This window comes from Xenopus laevis, chromosome 3S (genome assembly GCF_017654675.1).
Source record: "Xenopus laevis strain J_2021 chromosome 3S, Xenopus_laevis_v10.1, whole genome shotgun sequence".
NCBI classification, from domain to species: domain Eukaryota; kingdom Metazoa; phylum Chordata; class Amphibia; order Anura; family Pipidae; genus Xenopus; species Xenopus laevis.
The window spans coordinates 73,703,078-73,723,121 of NC_054376.1; the positions used below are offsets into that span (position 1 = coordinate 73,703,078).

General features: G+C 37.5%; 1 protein-coding gene across 2 annotated transcripts in view; it reads left to right on the forward strand.

Annotated features, from left to right (window-relative positions):
• slc26a4.1.S (solute carrier family 26 member 4 gene 1 S homeolog) overlaps positions 1-18,315 on the forward strand; it is a 38,896-nt gene extending 20,581 nt beyond the window's left edge. For both annotated transcript variants that reach the window (XM_041588496.1, XM_018254683.2), the window contains 9 exons: positions 1,819-1,925; positions 5,506-5,575; positions 6,605-6,697; positions 9,392-9,487; positions 9,909-10,133; positions 11,928-11,982; positions 12,333-12,475; positions 14,117-14,173; positions 16,622-18,315. In XM_041588496.1, coding sequence (XP_041444430.1) covers positions 1,819-1,925; positions 5,506-5,575; positions 6,605-6,697; positions 9,392-9,487; positions 9,909-10,133; positions 11,928-11,982; positions 12,333-12,475; positions 14,117-14,173; positions 16,622-16,693 — 918 coding nt within the window. In that variant the 3' untranslated portion in view covers positions 16,694-18,315. The remainder of the gene's footprint in view (positions 1-1,818; positions 1,926-5,505; positions 5,576-6,604; positions 6,698-9,391; positions 9,488-9,908; positions 10,134-11,927; positions 11,983-12,332; positions 12,476-14,116; positions 14,174-16,621) is intronic.
• The last annotated feature ends 1,729 nt before the right edge of the window (positions 18,316-20,044 follow it).

The following is a 20,044-nucleotide window of genomic DNA, read 5'->3' on the forward strand; positions in this document are numbered from 1 at the left end:
AATAGACACAGTGCAGAAAAGTGATCTCAATCCACTGCATGATAACTCATGAAGAAGTGTTCTTATGACGCCCAAGTCTTGATGTACGAAACACACTAATGTGTGACTATTACATCTGATATAGGATTTAACACAAAGGGGGTTATTTATCAAGATCAAAAAATTTCTCTGAATTTTCTGAAAACGACTCCCAACCAAATTCGCACCGATTCCCCCCTCCCTTATTTATCAATACATTTTCCTTAAAGTGTATTGTTAGGGAAAAATGCCCGAATACCGAATCTTTGTCGGAATTAATGGCCCAAATACCGAAATTTTTTCAGAAACCCAGTAATCAGTATATGTTTGGGAAATCTGCCATTAACTTCTACATAAACTCGGCAGGTCTAAGTTGGAGTATTTAATCACAAGTCAAGCATGGTGCATGGTACAAATGGTGCTTTCCCTTTGAAAAGACCAATGAGAAAAAATGGACTTTAATAAATAACCCCCCAAATATTGCATTTTAGGTCTGGGACAGGTTGCTGATTCTCAGTTGTAATGTTCTCAGCACTACACTACACTAAAGGTTAAACTCGATTGAAAGTTAATTTTCAATCATTGTAACCTTATTATTATGTAATATCTCTGCCAATTGTATTTTACATGGTTAATACATATGCAGAGACATATCTACCATATAGGCACCTGGGGGGGGCATGCCTAGGACAACAGCTTACAGGTTCTTCCTCATGAGTGGTTTCCTTGCATTCCCCTACAGTCAGTTTAAATGCTTTCAGCTGTAGGGCACCATAGCAAGAAACCCAACCTATTGATTTAAATAGCCTCATACTGACACACGCATGTGTAATCACCAAATGCAGATGGAACGTATTATGCAGGGAGATGCAAGAAGAACCACTTGTGAGGAAGAACCCTTAAAGGAGAACTAAACTCTAAAAATGAATATGGCGGAGAATGCCATATTTTAGATACTGCACTTATTGCATGTAAAGTTTCAGCTTCTCAATAGCAGCAATGATCCAGGAAAACTTGTCACAGGGTGTCACCATGTTGGAAAGTGTCTGTGGGCTCTGAGCAGCTGTTGAGAAGCTAAGCTTAGGGGTCATCGCTAATTATCAAGCAGAAAATGAGGTTGGCCTGAATATAAGTTGATGCTACAGGGCTGATTATTAATTCTAATGCTAGTTGCACTGGTTTCTGTGCTGCCATGTAGTAATTATCTGTATTAATTACTAATCAGCCTTATATTGTGACATTTCTATTCTATGTGTACTGTATATTGTGTGTGGGTCCCAAAGCTCAGTAAGTGACAGCAGCACAGAGCATGTGCAGCGAATCAGCAGAAAAGAAGATGGGGAGCTACTGGGGCATCTTTGGAGATACAGATCTTTACTGCTAAAGGGCTGCGGTTGCCTTGGGCTGGTACAGAAACCCAAAATATAATGTACAACATTTCTAGCTACTTCTTTAGTTAAGCTTTAAGGAGGGAGCCTTCAGGTGCCTATATAGAAAATAAAAGTATTTACACAAAATTAAATCTCCCACTTGCCTCTAAATCTGCTGGCAGAGCAGAGGGAGGGAGCAGTACCACTTGTTTCAAATTAGGAAGGAAGAAGGCATGCAGCTGACCAGTGCCTACAACAGTGCTGGTTACTAATAGGTCCTTGTACCAATTTGTGATTGGTCTTCCTTTTTGAAGTTTTTTTTTTCTACTTAGCTTTTGTTTCACACTTGTTCAATTTGGAATTAACAACTTCCTAATTAGTGAGGGTCCAAGTTATCCTTAGTAATTTGGTTATTCTATTCTTGTTACAGGCTATCTGGATCTTTGCATGTTTTTCAACCATAATTCTGGACCTTGATTTAGGACTGTTGTGTGGATTACTGTTTGGATTATTTACAGTAATTCTACGTATCCAGTTGTAAGTAGCTTTTGGAGATAATCTTTGTTATTCAGTCATTTGACTCATATAAATAAATAAACAGTTTCTTTTATAGTTGTTTATATGTCAACAGTGGAATGGTATGATAACAATGTAATATGCAGAGTTATGTATCAAGTGCTGCTGTGGGGAAAACAATTGCAAACACCCTGTAACTGCCATGTATTCCATTTGAACTTTGATAGAATTGATCCAACGAGTTAATCAGTTGATCTTTAGCTTTGTTCAAGACGTCATGATTCATTATCCCAAGTCAGCCAAAGGGTGAAGAGACACAGAGAAACTAGTAGCACCTAAAAAATGCTACAAAAATACCCTGCCATAGACAATACTGACAATTGCCTCCAGTAACATAACTAGAGTCTTCCTGGCCCGGGCACAGGATGTGCACCCAGCCCCCACCCCTCTAGATGCGCGGATTACTTACCGCCGTGATTTTCAACTGGCCCACCGCACTGCGCGCGATCTCCACCAACGGGGAGCGGGCCGTGGTGCAATTGCACCCCCTACTCCCCCGGTAGTTACACCACTGATTGCCTCCGCTAATACACATGTAAGGGGCTATGTATTGAAAGGCACTATGTTTGCCCACGAGCAGTAACTCATTGCAATCAATCAGCGGGTAGCATTTATTGGTCACCTATTTGAAATGAAACATCTTATTGGTTACTGCTACTACTTATGGGTTACTGCTCCTGGACAAACTTAGTGTCTTTATTACTTATGGGTTATAGTGTCTTAGCAAAGCAAATTACCACTATTGTCTATTTTGTAGCTGTGACGGGCAGCTGCTTCCAGCAGCTCTGTGTGTCTTCACTAGAGATGTCGCGAACTGTTCGCCGGCGAACTTGTTCGCGCGAACATCGGGTGTTCGCGCTCGCCGGAAGTTCGCGAACGTCGCGCGACGTTCGCCATTTTGGGTTCGCCATTGTTGGCGCTTTTTTTGCCCTCTCACCCCAGACCAGCAGGTACATGGCAGCCAATCAGGAAGCTCTCCCCTGGACCACTCCCCTTCCCTATAAAAACCGAAGCCCTGCAGCGTTTTTTCACTCTGCCTGTGTGTGCTGAAGAGATAGTGTAGGGAGAGAGCTGCTGCCTGTTAGTGATTTCAGGGACAGTTGAAAGTTTGCTGGCTAGTAATCGTTTTGATACTGCTCTGTTATTGGAGGGACAGAAGTCTGCAGGGGTTTGAGGGACATTTAAGCTTAGGTAGCTTTGCTGGCTAGTAATCTACCTTCTACTGCAGTGCTCTGTATGTAGCTGCAGTGGGCAGCTGTCCTGCTTCTGATCTCATCTGCTGACTGCTGCAATAACAGTAGTCCTTGTAAGGACTGCTTTTATTTATTTTTTTGTTGTTTTACTACTACTACTACTACTACTATAAGAGCCCAGTGCTATTAGTCTAGCAGTGTTGGGGAGTGGGACTGGTGTGCTAATCTGCTGCTCCTAGTAGTTCAGCAGCACCAACTTTAATTTTTTTTTTTAATATTCATTTTTTTTTATTTTACTTTTTTTATTTTACTACCGCTGTAGTAGTGTATAAGTTGACCTTTTAGGCATTATTTGCCCTGTAGGCATTATTTGCACACTGTTTTCTTCAACCCGCCATCTAGCTGTGTGACCTTGTTCACATTCTGTCTAAATATCCATAATATTACCGTCTCCAGAAAAAACACCGGAGTGACTTTTTTCAAGCAGCCATAATATATTTTACGTAATCCGTATCCACCGCTGTAGTAGTGTATACGTTGACCTTGTAGGCATTGTTTGCCCAGTTTTTTTGGCCGCAGCCACTGAAGCACAGAGGCCAGAAAAAATATGCCATATAAATGCTGAAAATAGTCATTTTTTGCCATACGTTGACTCAACGTATATGGCAAAAAATTACTATTTTCAGCATTTATATGGCATATTTTTTCTGGCAACTGTGCTTCAGTGGCTGCGACCAAAAAAACTGGGCAAACAATGCCTACAAGGTCAACGTATGGCAAAAAATGACTATTTTCAGCATTTATATGGCATATTTTTTCTGGCAACTGTGCTTCAGTGGCTGCAACCAAAAAAACTGGGCAAACAATGTCTACAAGGTCAACGTATGGCGAAAAATTACTATTTTCAGCATTTATATGGCATATTTTTTATGGCAACTGTGCTTCAGTGGCTGCGTCCAAAAAAACTGGGCAAACAATGCCTACAAGGTCAACGTATGGCAGTTGTTTAAAGAGAACAGTAGATTACTAGCCAGCAAAGCTACCTAAGCTAAAATGTCCCTCAAATCCCTGCAGACTTCTGTCCCTCCAATACAGAGCAGTATCAAGCAGATTACTAGCCAGCAAACTTACTATCATCTGTCCCTGAAATCACTAACAGCTCTCCCCCTACACTATCTCTTCCAAGCACACACAGGCAGATTTTTCAGATACATTTTTGCCCTTGATCCCCCTCTGGCATGCCACTGTCCAGGTCGTTGCACCCTTTAAACAACTTTAAAATCATTTTTCTGGCCAGAAATGTCTTTTCTAGATGTTAAAGTTCGCCTTCCCATTGAAGTCTATGGGGTTCGCGAACCGTTTGCGAACCGCTCGCATTTTTGCGCAAGTTCGCGAATATGTTCGCGAACTTTTTTTCCGACGTTCGCTACATCCCTAGTCTTCACCTAAAGAAACAACTGAACTGAGAAGCTTACTGTATGTCATAGGAGGCTATGGTTATTTTCAGGGATTTCACTAAAATTCAGTCAGCCCCTAACCAATTTATCCAAACTGTTCATTCTTGATCTTCTATAAATGCAATTGATTATTTTACTAGAATTAATTGTTTTCAATAGATTATTAGTAAATCAGCCCCATAGGGGCAAATTCACTAAAGGGCAAATTTTTGCCAGCAAAGGCTCTGCCACACTTTGATCCACTTCGACAGACACAAATTCACTACCACTACACTAATTCACTAAAATGCGAAGTTGGGTCTCTGTAGCCAAATGCTGGCCTAGCGAAACTGCGTTAGTACTCTTATGCTTAGGTTCATTTGAATAGGGCGGCTACATATAGTATATGTCGTATAGATGTTGAAGTGGCCTCTTATTATTAAAAGTGTTCAAGGAAGCAAAAGTCTTTAAAGACTAAAGAGATCTCTAATGTCCTAGACATGAGCCCACCCTGAAACAAATGTGGCATGCCCCTTAAATGGTTGGGGAAAAAATGTTAATACAAAAATCTTTAATAGCTAGGATTTTTTAAGGCAATTCCTACTTTAAAATATGAAAAAACGCCAGCGTTTCTTAAAAAACTTTCCGTAATTCAGAGCTTTCTAGATAACGGGTTTCCAGACATATACAGCAAATTAAAGAAGTTGTAACTGTTTAGTGTTGCCTTCCTCTGAATAAGTAGGAACATGTATGGATGAAATGCTGAATATCATGAATGAATACTGTATGTGCCTTTTTTCATGTGCTAGAGTGAAATTCTCCATTAATACACATTGTTACTATTTTGCATTGTATTGTTTCTTTTTACATGTTATGGTCAAAGTAATTTGCAGCTAATTATTTTTTTTGTAGCCCCTCTTGCCACTCCCTTGGAAATGTTCCTGGAACAGAAATCTACAGAGATCTCAAGAAGTACAAAAATGTATGCATTAATATTCTTTCTCCTTTTTTACCTTCCTTTGTTTAAAATGATTTACACTTAGCTGCATTTTTGTGAATTCTACCTTAGTTCTAGAAAGAATATAAGAAAAAAGTATTTCCAATCTGTATGTCTATAAAGAGTTTATAAAGTTTATGTTTAGTGTATAAGAAAATTGATTTTAGTCTCAGTATGATAAGCAGGGTGATCTTCCTTGTGGCACTTAAGAGGTGGCATGCTGTTGAGCTACATTTTGTTCTTTGTTGCTCTCTCCTACCGACACTGGAGCACAGGGTCTCGGTGTTCAAGATATTTTCACAGTTAATATTATCTCCACACCCCTAGTCACCAGTGCTCTAGGTGCCAGAAGGAATGAGGGAGTGCATTCACATGGATTTGGGGTAAGATTGAAGGGATGGAAGGTGCACATAGCCTAGAGCAGTGATCCCCAACCAGTAGCTCATGAGCAACTTGTTGCTCGCCAACCCCTTGTATGTTGCTCTCAGGGTCCTCAAAGCAGGTGCTTATTTTTGAATTCCAAGTATGAAAGCAAATTTTAATTGCATAGAAAACTAAGTATAGTGCCAGGTAGAGCCTCTTGTAGACTGCCAGTCCACACAGGGGCTACCAAAAAGCCAATCACAGCACTTATTTGGCACCCAAGGGACTTTTTCATGCTTGTGCTGCTCCCCAACTCTTTTTACATTTGAATGTGGCTGACAGGTAAATAAGGTTGGGGACCCCTTGCCTAGAAGGACCTCTATTTAAAATCTGATCCTGGTTCCAGTGTAAATGTTTCCAGGTCCCACCCCCATTATTACTTATTCAAGACCCATTTGATTACTGGCATTGAGTGTGTGTTAATGATTGCTTCTAAAAAATCAATCAGGATTTTGGCTACAAGGAAAATGTTACAACTACTGTCAATGATTAACTACAATCAAAATAAATAACGTGCATTTCATTTATTTCTTCTTGGTTTTGCTAATAGTTTTACCGAGTCATTGTTCGTGTTTGTACTGCCTTACACAGGTTGTTGAACAGGAAGGAATGAAAATTATTCGATTTTCCAGTGGTATTTTCTATGGAAACGTTGATAGCTTCAAAAATAGCATAAAATCCATTGTAAGTATACTTTTAGCAGCTTATTCATTTATTAAGTTTATATTTTGCAACAGATATGGGACCCGTTATCCACCCAATATCCAGAAATCTCCAAATTACTGAAATGTCTTCCATAGACTCAGTTTTATCCAAATAATCCAGATTTAAAACAGTACCTTGTACTTGATCCAAGCTACGATATAATTAGTCCTTATTAAAAGCATAACCAGACTATTGGATTTATTGAATGTGTAGCGCTATAGTAAACTGACTTGTGCTAGGGCAGTTTAAGCTACTTTCCTTGGTGGGCTGAGACCACCGATGAGCTCTCTTTCTCAGGGGTAAACCCTCACAACGGTGTGGAGGCAAGGGTGTAGTGTAACTGTAACCTTGTGCGAAAGCACAATGATGGGCGCCAGTAGTTCTTTAACAGTTGAACAAAGAAAAGTATTTATTGAACAATAGCACATAGATCATTTAGCACATTGATCCACAATGGAGTATAGAACATACACAGCAGCATAAAGGAAACATATACTCACAGCACGTATAGGCTGAATCCCCACAGACTAGGGAATATACAGCAGAGAGTAAATTGACAGCATGTGATGGGTATTGCCCAGTTTTCAGCATATCTTCCAGTGGCAGACTAGGGGAACTCCTGACATCCCTATCTCAACACTTGGTTCCTTACTCTGGGTCAGTAATACCCTGGGATCTTAATCCCTCTAATCTCCTCGGCGGAGCCTTGAGCTGCTCAACTAAATAACCTCTCTATCACTCCTAGAGTGATCTATAAAACGAGTATAGCTGTCTAATTACTAGGGCCAAGGCGCCTTGGGTCAGCACTACCCATTCCCTTTCAGCCTGCTTGGTTGGGCTAAAAGCAATGGACCCAGAGCACATGGTTCCTAAACCTTTTATACTCTGGCACAGTGCCATCTGGTGTACACTGTGTGAATTGCAGGGGTTACATAAGCACAAGGTCCCCATAAGAACCAACTGAGGTGTCCATATTACTAGTGATGTGCCTGTCTGTAAAGTGTAAGGGTGTCTAACATTTTCACATCCCTACAAATGTTTATATGATTTTCTAGACTTAAGTTATGAAGAGCCAAATTACAGAAAGATCCATTATCCAGAAAACCCCAGGTCTTGAGCATTCTGGATCACATGTCCTATACCTGTAATTAAATGTTTATGAAAATGCTTGTAAAACATTAACAAAATCATGTTTTGTCATTAGGTGATTGTCAGCTGTACATTTGTCTCATACTTATGATTGAGCCCTTTAAAAGAAGAGATTCCCTGCCACTTCCCTGAAAGCCCAATATGGCAAAACAAAAGCTTTATCACATACCCATTCCCATTATTTATCTCACCTAGGAACATCTGCAATATCTCAAGACTCAGTTTAGCTTTCTGGTGTGCATGGGCTGCTTACTGATTAGCAAGATGGATGATGGGAACAGAAGTGACACAACTTAAATTGGAGCCAACACTCTGTATTTCTGGGCATGATGGTGGTGGGCTGTGTACTGGTACAAAAATTAAATTTCTCAGGGCAGCTTTACTTCACCTTTAAATAAAGATCTATAAGATCATCATGATCATGATCATTTATTTATATAGCGCTGTCAAGATACGCAGTGCTTATAAGATATATATATATATAAGATATAAGTCTTTAAGATAAGATATATATAAGATATATATCATAATCAAAATGCTAACATCACCTCAGTTGTTTAGCAAAAAATAGCAAACTTTTACAACAAAAATATACTTCCTCCACTTTTGTGAATTCCCCCTATGAGGCTTATTAATTTGAGGTCTGATTTTCGTTGTTTTAGAGACTTTTGCAAACATGACTAAACTCTCAAACTCTAAAACCATGTTTGTCATCGAATTTATTATATTATATAAGATCTGAATATAAAAAGTACAAGAGAAAAAAGCGCTGAATAATGTGGAAAAAAAATACATATACCTTGAAAACCTCTAAAGATCCAAGTTTTCTGGACAATTCCTAGTGGAAAAAAACCCCTAAAACTGAAAACCTCTAAAAGTCTGAATTGATTTAAAACAGTCCAATAAGATCAGCACAGCTCTCATTGACTTATAGCACCTCAACAACTTTTACTTGGTATTAAAGTTTTTTGAGTTTTTGCACTTAATAAATGTTGAATTTTTAGAGCTTATAAGAAAACCACAAATTTGATTGTTAGTAAATGGGCTCCTATGAAATAATTCACATAGAAAAACCCATATGTAAAACACTGTTTCATATAAATAGAGCCTTTTCATGAAAAATACTGCTTTAATATAATGTGCCTTTGTATAGTCCGTTATTGAAAAACTGTCAATTTAAGCACTAAGTGCCACTTGTGTTCACACACAAAAGGTAATGTATGGATTCTAAATTACATCAGCCAATCAATTGGCAGAGCTTTGTCTCTTATTCCCACACTTCTTCCTGGTACAGTTATACAGATGAAGCCACTTAGATTTGTGTATTAAATGTGTCATGACTCGGGATAAACTGAAGAAACTGTGTTATCTAAAGTCATCTATTTATCTCATTTAGAGGAGAAGGGAAGGCTTGCAGCACTTGGGGGTGCCAAATGTTAGGCACCCCCATAGTCTACTTATTTATGTTTAAAGTTCTATGAAAATATATTTAAATTAGTCAAACTTGTTCGGGTTTTTTCTTAGGTTGAATTTGATGCAGTTCAAGTTTTCAACAAGAGAACCAAAGCACAGCTGAAGATAAGTGACCTTATCAAGAAAGCACAATTGAAAGTAACTAAGGTGGGATTTATTTTTACCAATACCAGCACTGGCAGACAGATATATTATATATTACAGTGCTGATCATTATTCTGCTACAGAGCTTTATGCTGTAGTTCTCTGTAGTGTAAGCTTTAAAATACAGCACTCTAACTTCTTGCTTTATTCAGATTCATTATAACATTTGTATTTTTAGAATGTTTTAATATTAAGGGGAAAGGAATAAATCATGAAACCCAGGGAGGTATAGCTTTTAATTCCTGGTGACAATGTGAATTAAGCCCCTCAGGTCTTCACCAAATCAATGAGGCCCCAAAAGATTGTGTAGCTCTATCGGGACAGAACACACTTTGCTTTTCTAATTAGTGTACAATACTGCGTACAATTAAAAACTATATTAATAATAGTATTTTTAATACAATGCTTTGCTTTATTCATTTAGAATGGAATTATAACAAATACATTCACAGAAGGTTCAGAATCTGATGAAGATTCACAACAAAATGAAAATCCTGAAAAGGAAAAGAAAGAAAAGGAATTCCAAGTAGATTGGAATTCAGATCTACCTGTGTTGAATTCTGTTCCTAAAATCTTTATTCACAGCATCATTTTTGATTTTGGACACGTAAACTTTCTTGATATTGTGGCAGTGACATCCCTTAAACTGGTATGTATTTGCATAGAGTATACTATGTGTAAAACCCCCACTTTACGTTTTTCTGAAAAAAATGGTGTAAAGTTGAGAAAAATGTAGAATCAGGAAAAGTATTATGCATAATAGATAGATGGGACCACAAAACAACAATGTAAAATGAGGGAAAACTTAAAATCAGGGGATGTAAAATTGAAGTTTCACTGTAATTATATAAATATAAGAAAACAGAGGATAGCACTCATCGGAGCAGAGCAGAGCACTCATCAGGTCTTTAAAAAGTGAAAAAATTATTTTATTTCAAGCCTTGAAATAAAACTTTTTTCCCTTTGACTTTTTAAAGACCTGATGAGTGCTATACTCTCTTTTCTTCTACACTGATTATTCATTAGCACCCAGGCATGTCATTTTTAGTGGTGTGCTCCTTCCAGGACAGTGATACTAAATAAGACCAGTAACACCGAGATTTTCTCGAGATAGATGCATATAGTACTGTCCTGGAAGGAGTCTAGGGCACAGTTGGCATGCCTTTGGGATGCCTTTGACATGCATACATAAAACAGTATATATATATATATATATATATATATATATATATATATATATATATATATATATATATATATATATATACACACACACACAACAGGCTCCTGGGCTCCTTCCAGGACAGTACTGTACACCCTGACCTGACCCTGGTTTGGCCATTTAAAGGGCATGACATACTTATACAAGCATTCTGGGTCCTTCCAGCTAAGTAGCATGGGTCAATCATGATCTCTTAGTCTGATCATACAATTACAGGATCTGGATCCTACAAATAAAGCAAAAACCCCAACATCAGGGATGTATCTCTAAAAGACTATAAACCATATGTTTAGAAAGAAATATACAGTCTAATAAAAACAAAAAACTAGTGATGCTGAGAGAATAATGAGTGCTATTTTTTTAGATCTGATCAAGGAAATGCACAGAAGGAGGCAAATGCAGCAGCAATTGATACTTGTGCTCCAGGGTTGAGCTTCTGGTGTCATTCCTCTGTAGACAGGATCCTTTACAGCCAGGGTGTCAGTGACCCCCGGACTTGTATAGAGGGTGATTGCTACTGATGCAACTTGGGACTGTGGTCAGAACTATAGAAAGGCTGAAGAAGCATGTGCCTAGGGTAGAGTCCTGCAGCAGGTCGGGTACCCGCAGGTTACCCACGAAAAAAGTGGGCACCCTGCAGATGAGGGTAGGATTTTCAGGTGCGGGTATACCTGCGGAGTCGCGGGTCTGCGGGTCGGGTTGCGGGTCTCATCTAAATTTCTTATCTTATGTAATATTGTCTATATTTTACTCCTTTTAAAGTTTTACAAAACTTGTTTCTGTCCCCGCTCACTCTTGATGACGACACTTCCGGTTTGCCGCACCATTACTTCCTTGATGGTGGTCGGCGGGTTGTGGGTCAGGTTGCGGATAAGGCAGTTGCGGGTTCGGGTAGCGGAGCAGAGTGGGTAAATATGCTGGTTGCGGTTCGGGTCGCGGGCTGTGGGTTCGGGTCTTAGAAATTGGTTCCGTGCAGGACTCTAGCCTAGGGCACAGTTGGGTGTGCACAATTTTATTGATGTCTGCAGTGCTTTTCCCCAGCAAAAGATGCTTCTTAATCAGATCAGTGAAAAATGTGTTGCCTATGACAGATGTTAGGCTTAAGATTATATGAATGCTTGTGAAGATACTTGTTTTCTTGTTCATTTACCTTAATGTTAACATTCTGTATATTGAAATATGTTTCCTGAAAGTATGCACTTTGGTAAACTTTGATTGCAGATTATAAAAGATTTCAAAAGAATTGATGTAGATGTTTACATTGCAGGATGTGATGGTAAGTAAATATTTTGTTGTTCTCTATTCCTTTTAAAGGGGGAGGAAAAGCATATTCTCTGGGGGTGCCAGTTTCATAGAACCCCTGCTGATACACTTCAGTGTAAACACACTGCTCCATGGTGCTATCATAGCGAGTGCTGTGCAGCCAACTTCTTGGGATTTTTACTACTGCTTTGGGTGGGTGTACAAATATGCTTTTTATTTTTAAATACAGCATGCTGGAAGAAGGAGAATTTGGAGAAGACATTTCGGAGTATACGTAAAACTGCACTGGATCTGTCACACGTCCTCTCACTTATCACTCCAGATATTCTAATTCAAATAAATATCATAAATCTTGTTTTTCAGATGAAATTTTTGAGAAATTGGAAGTATGTGGCTTCTTTGAGGATACCAACAAGCCAGACATCTGTTTTCTATCTGTCCACGAGGCTGTAATTTCCATATTAAACCAAATAGAATGCAGTAGTGATCAAAATCTGCCCAGCAAGGTGATTCTTATTTGCAATCAAATTCAGCAAAATCATAACTAAATGTTCCTCTATGCAAATCATATGCAATAGAAAAATACATTGCCTTTTATAATAGTGTGAAATAACTTCTATTATTTCGATTTAAAATAACTGTTACAGTTATACACAATAATCCATGGTTTATTAGCCGAAGCCCATGTGCAATTAGGTGTGCATGATGTCTTTGAAAAAAAATGCAATGGTAGAGGCAAAATACAGATCTAAATGCTTAGAAGTACAAATAGGCAGAGTAATATGGAATCAGTTAGGTCATGCACTATGGTGTACTTAAACCTTTGTCTCAAACACATTAATTTGAATCCTGCATATGTAGTAGAGCTATAAGTGGTGCAATTTACTGCTCTAGCACTGTTAAAATTCTCAACACTGGTTGGAACTACTATAAACTCTATACCCTAATTTCTGGTTTACTCGTTTCCATAGTCTAAAACTATCCTTAATAAATTCTTCTTATCCTTAATAAACTAATTTAATGGCAGTGGGACATAAGGTACTGTATGTGGCAGTGGTTGTTCAGGAAAAATGGGCTTGTGCTTATTTAAAGAAAATAATTGAGGGTTCATTCCCTTACCTTGACACAGTAAGCAAAGTTCAATTTCAGACACCATTGCCATGTTTTTAACCCAAGATGCAATTTTTTTGCCAAGAATTCCACTGTCATTGCAGGGACAATGTGGGTGTTGAATCATGCACATTGCATCCAGCGCAAGTTTGTCTGATTCATCAAAATGGCTGCAACTGTATGAGGCAGATTTATCAAAACGTGAGAATAAAACTCACCACAGAATCATATTTATCAATGGAGTTCACCATTTCATAAATATACTTTTAAAAATGCATGAATAGAAAGTGAGTGAGTTTTTCTGTGTCGAGTTCTAATCTCACATTTTGATAAATCTGCCCCTATGTGTTGTTTGCTGCAATTCAGGTGCAATTTCACCAAATATTTTCTCAGTCTACCTGGCATCATTTCCCCTTTTCAGTGGCAAATGACGTGTGTACCCAATACTTTAGGCACAAGTGTGCTGTATCTATTGACACAGGGTGGTGAGGAACCCCTGGAGCGACCATAACCTCCTCAGGAGTTGATGTAGCTCCAGGGTTCAGATGCTGCCAGGATTTGTGGCAAGGCCATAAAGGCCCGGGCCTAGGGTGTCAAAATATGAGGGGCGGCATGCCACCCAGCCGTTTTTTGAGGAGCACTGGGGACGCAGAGCTCTCCAATGCTCCGGTGCTTCCACGCTTGTGTTAGTGGGAAGTGAGGTCAGTGTGGGCGCTAGGACCACACCGATTAGGGGCGTGGCCTAGGGGCGACCGGCAAGGAAATCTGTCCCTGGATGCTGCAATGCTCAATTCAGAGCAGAAGGCAGTAAGAACTGATCGGTGTCAAGTACAACTACATGGTAGTGTGAAAAGTACCTTTGCTGAAAGTGCTTTTACTTACTCACTGTGGGAAAGAGAGCAACTTGACACTGTGTCTGTGGATATAAATGAGCCCTTATATCTAGGTCATATTTTTGTTTGTAATAGTTATGTTAATGGGTGTGTGTATGTGATAATACAGTGCAAATACATGTTCACGATTTTTCTTTCTCATAGGCAGCAGTTGTGAAAAAAGAACATGTTAGTTCATTAGAACTGGATTTTCAGGATGAGGTATGACCTTTCAGTACTATAAATACAATACCAAAAATGAATGTTATAGCACTTTGTTGTATAATGATATATGTAAAAGAAATGTAGGGGTTGGTTAATCAATCCTCTTTCATTTTTAGTGGTAACATTACCAAGGGGAAAATTAAACTCATTGGGAAACAGGAATTAGGACAGACTACTGAATGGTGTTTGGCATCTATATGCAGTCAACACATTCTGGATGTGCCAATTTATTAAAAATGTCCCTATCAATTTAGAAAAGTTTTATTAAAATGGAAAAACATCAGACTGCTTGCAATTTTTCAGGGTTTGCCAGTTTGATATTTTATAAATCAGCTACTTAGGGACATGGGAGCAAATATTATAAAATAACATTATTGCTAGTTTCTGGTCTGTTGACAACATATTTAGAAGCTTGGTCACTCATTTTGTAACCTGTAGTAAAATTAGTGTAATAGGAAAATACTGTAGCAGTGAAGGGAATTATTGGCTGCCTAGACTTGACATTCCCCACCTTAAACCTGACGAATTGCTGTTTAGCCTATGGGGGGACCTCCTAGAACCTCTCTGAGTCTTTGGCTAAGTTTTTAGAAGTCAAAGGTTTTTTTGGACGATCCTTCAAATCGTTCGATTCGTAGGATTAAATCGTTTGATTGAACCATTTTTACTTTGCTCAAAAAAGTCCGTTTTCAAAAAATACTTTGACTATAGAAGTATCAAATTCGATGGTCGAAGTTTTTTAACTATGAAATTCAACCCTTAGTAAATGTGCCCCTTAATGTTCATAAAATAAATTAAAGGTTCTTACTTATTTTAAGTCACCAAAAAGTTTAATCACCATATATGTAAAAGCATGAAGCAGAATGCCATGGAATTCTGAAGCGATTTATAATATCCTCATATTTTTTAACAAATTATAATACAGACACATTTTTAGTCATGTGACACAAATTACATTATTTATTATGACATAACTATAATATAACTATAAATATAATATAAAATGTATTACAATTAGTAATAAATAACATTACTAAGCACATTATTGCAAATTTGTAATCCATATAATCTGTCAAGTAAGCAAATAAGCAACAGCACACACGCACACCTCAAGCTGTCCCTTTTGTATATTAGTTACCTCTCTCCACTAGGGATGTAGCGAACCGCCGCCAATGTGTTTGCGAACACCGGCAAAAAAAGCGAACAGTTCGCGAACTGTTCGCGAACTTCGAACGCTCGATAAAATCGTTCGATCGAACGATCGAAGGGTTTTATTCGTTCGATCGAAGGATTTTCGTTCGAATCGAACGATCGAAGCTATTCGATCGAATGATTTCATTCAATCGAATGCTTATAATCGTTCGAACGAATGGAAATCGTTCGATTTTAGCGATCGAATGGTCGAATGGTCGAATGGTTGAACGAAATTTTACTTCGAATCGAACGCGAACACCAATTGGCGAACGTCGCGCGACGTTCGCGAACATTCGGCGGACGCGAACAGTCGAAGTTCGCGCGAACAAGTTCGCCGCAGAACAGTTCGCTACATCCCTACTCTCCACTGGACTTCTTAAGAATAATAATGTTTTTTATTCTTTTGGTCAAATAAATTACATTTGGAATCAGCCCCTGATCATGATAACTCAAAATTTATTTAAGGTCAAATTTTAGTGGTTTTAGTTATTGAAACCACTATTAAACTCTATACCAACATTATACTAAACATAGTATGATAAGTGCAGCTCCTATTGACTTCTATGGTACCTCATCTACTTTTAATTAGTGAATTTTTGTATTAGAGTTGTTTCTGGTTTTTACACAGAGGCCTATTTATCAACATTTTAATGGATTTAGAGGTTTTTGAAACCATGACTAAACTCGCTTTCTCTAAAACCACGAATGTCATGAAATGTATTAAAAGATCTGAACTGAAAAAGCATGAACAGGAAAAGTTGCAGAAAAGTTGTGAAAAAAACATGACTTTTTCGACTTGTTGCACAATAACTACGACTTTTTTGTATTGTTGCGCAAAAGCCAGGGTCAAAAACACCTAGAAGCCTCTAAAACCACAAATCAAAGAAAGATGTTCCCTTTTTAAAAAGGACATCTGCATTTGACTTCTACATGATTTCGACAGGTTTTAGCTGGAGTACTTTCATATTCGGCATTGTCGCAGTTTTGTTGCGTAATAAATCACATGTTTTTGCTGTCAAAAAGCCTGACTCGAAAAAGTCACAGTTTAATAAATCTCAGCTTTTGGAGTTTTTGGGACAATAAATAAATACAAAAGCTACAAATTACAATTTGGAAATCCTAATTTTAGTAAATCGGTCCCTAAGGTAATATGTGGAACTAAATTCAAATCTGATTGAATTAGGCCAGAAATAGTTCCTTATTCTTATGGATATGTGGAGTAATTCTTATTTATTGTTTGCTTTTCTGTTTCAGGAGAACAGAGTATGTTCCAGTTTTTCCAGTATAAGGGCATCTGGATCTTCAGCAAGATCACCTTTACGCTGAACAAATATACTTTTGAATGGATTCCAAATTGATATTAATCCCTCTGCTTTGCAAAAAAACACCTTTTACTGTACATTTATGTATATAGGACATATAGTATACATACCTCAAAGATACAATATATAAATTAAAAAATATATGTGAGAAGATAAATATACGTTACAATGATTACTTTTTCTGTATATATATATATATATATATATATATATATATATATATATATATATATATATATATATATATATATACGTATCGATGCTACATTTTATATATTAAAAATACCTTGATTTGAAGAGGCTTGGCTTGAAACAAGCATGGTTGTGTAATGGAATAGAATATTTTAGGTATTTACAAGTGTACAAGCGTTTATAAATACTGTCATATATGTAATGTATAAATGCTAATACATTTAAAAAGATTCTAAAACTTAAGATGTTTGGTTCAGTATGTTTTATAAAAACGTATCTATCTATCTATCTATCTATCATCTATCGCCCTCTTTTTATGGCCTTCTACCCTTGGGCTACATATTTTGTGTATGCCATCTTCATGTTTACTAATAACAGTATACACAACATTTTATAGTACAAATTGCATACTTTTGCTGCAGATGTCACCTGACACAAGTGTTGTTATTCAATAGTGAGCCAACCATAGCAGTGTTTGGAGCGTGTGTATGTTTCAGCTAAGTGTTTAGAGGTATATGAAGTCTTAAGCTGGTCATAGACGAGACGTTTTTATTCTTTGTGCAACAAACACTCGTTCGTTTCAGTCTGATGATTTACCATGGTAGGAAAAACAACAAATGATGATGTTCTGGCCATTAATTGACAGACAGCAATCGTATAAAAGTAATGCCCGACAAATAGTAGTGACAGTAACCCACTGATATTATCAGATGGGCTATACATGCAAAGATATTATTGGTAGCTGATATAAATCTTTTAACCTTTCATATCGACTAAACGACTGATTGCCATGGTAAGAAAAATGTTGGGACACTCCACAGATGATTAAAAAAAAAAAAAGATTAAGCAACAAGTGGAGTTAACAAAGGGGAGTGATTGTATTATTATTATTTATATAGCACAGACATACATATACATCATTCCATGTCCCAGTGGAGTTAACAGTCCCTATTACATTCACATGCACACGGCTGTCAATTATGTAAGGAATTGGTTAACCTGCCATCAAAAAGAATGATATGTTATGTGAAAGTCAAGTATCACATGTATGCTCCTGATATGTTTATGCTAAATTTGTCATTTTGGTCATTTTGGTCATCCTCTTGTAAGTTTACAAATATTTTTTCTTCTGCATACAAGACAAATGTGCTGTACATAATGTCAAACGTGTCATTGTATAATTCAGAATTTGCTCAATAAATGCTACCTGAATTTAAAAAAAAAAACATCAAAAACAGTTTAGATATTTATAATCTATCCTCAGTTACATTATTGTACTGGATTTGTGATAAAGTGATAGTCGCTGCAAGAGTTTGTAAAATTTGGACATAGTTTAAGCTAACACAATACATTTTTTCATTTTCTGAATTCTCTTTACTTTTTGAACGACTTGCAGAATAGGAGCTTTTCCAATAAACAATATTAAGCATCTAATTGAGATTAATATATGTGAAATTATGATTCTGTGTCTCATTGGCTTTCTTCTATGACAAGGTTGAGTAAGGCTAGTCTAGTAACTTGAGAGATGAGTTGTAGTACTTTATTCTAGAATGGATTTAAACCTTGAAAAGTACACCATATAAGCATGGATTTAAACCTTGAAAAGTACACCATATAAGCATCTGCTCTACTTCCACAACTTTCTCATTTACAAACATTTTGTTTAATCTGTTTGGGACATATAAGTAATCATACAGAATTTTATAAATGTTATCTACATGTATGAACACTGAGATCTCCCTGTAGATGTGTAAGCTTTGGACATTGTTCCTCAGAGTATTCCTTTACCTGCTACTTCTCCCTTCTCAGAACATACAGCTTATATGTTTGATCTGCAACTTTGAGTCTTAGAGAAATGCATTTTGACCTTATACAGTTTTTAAAACATTTAATTTTACATGCAGTTAATTTTGAAGCTTCTGATATTTTCCATTTGTTTGCACAGTGTTTCACCTGCAAATATTTGTAAAATAAAATGTTGGTGATAGAATAAATGTTATACTCAAAGTTTCGTACATGGAAATTTTGCCTTTATCGTACAGATCTTTTACTATCTGTAAACCCTCATCGGTCCAATGTGACAATGATAGGGATGTGTTTGTACCACGGAAATATAAATTATTATAGAAGGAATATGCACTACCTTATATTTAACATTGGCTTTAAACCCCAAGTTTAAAGGACATTCACCCACCTGTTTTGGGAATTCTTGCTTCCCCAATCCTTCATTAAAATCCAACTATGTAGCTAGGGGGTAGGATATCTTCTAACCACTTTAGAGGTGAGAGGCAACTACACTAGCCAGCAAGGGCAGCTTGTGGCCCCAACAAGGAGTTTAACGTATGGGGTTGGATTATGGAGGTGACTATGGTAGTTACGGATATTAGTGTTTAGGCTTAGGTTAATAGGACCCTATAGGAACTGCCAGTGATGGGAGTTCAAAGAGCTTGTGCACTGCAGTATTGGACACAGAGAAGAAGTGGGAATTACACCCCTTAAATGGCTCATGGAACTCTGTTCATTATCCAGGTGGCAGTTGGGCAGTTCCAAATACCTTTTTTCACTTTAGGGTTTTTCATCTAGCACACCAGAAATAACAACTGTTTTTAGTTGCTTTTTATTTTGATTCTTTACTGTTTTCTTAAATGTAAGTTAAACTTTAGGGCAAGGACACACAGTGCATTGGCTCCATTGCTCCACTGAAGATTGGGCCAAAAAATGCAAATGCAGGCATTTTCAGTCTGATATCTGCTCTACTCTGTGTACCTACACTCAGGCAGGAACTGTATTTTTCAGTGCAGATACCTGGAGTTGCAGAATTGAGCGGCAGAAAAAACTCAGATGGAGAGCAGCAGAGTCAATTCTCCATATGCCCTTAGGGCAAGGCCAGACATGGCGGTGTTCTAAATCTCCATTCAACAATCCAGTCGCAGCCTCTGAACTGTTACAATAGTTGCTAACATTCCACAGATTCTACTGCAAAATTCATCAAGTAATGTAGCAAATGTTATCAGTTATTGCAGCTGCCTTTAATAAAAAAAGATTATACTCAGCAGAGCCAAAGATCAGAAATGTATCAAATAATGTATCAGATTAGAACAGTTTACAGAGTCAGTGACCCCCAGCGCCTCCAGAGAGACACGAGAAGATGAAAAAAGAGAAC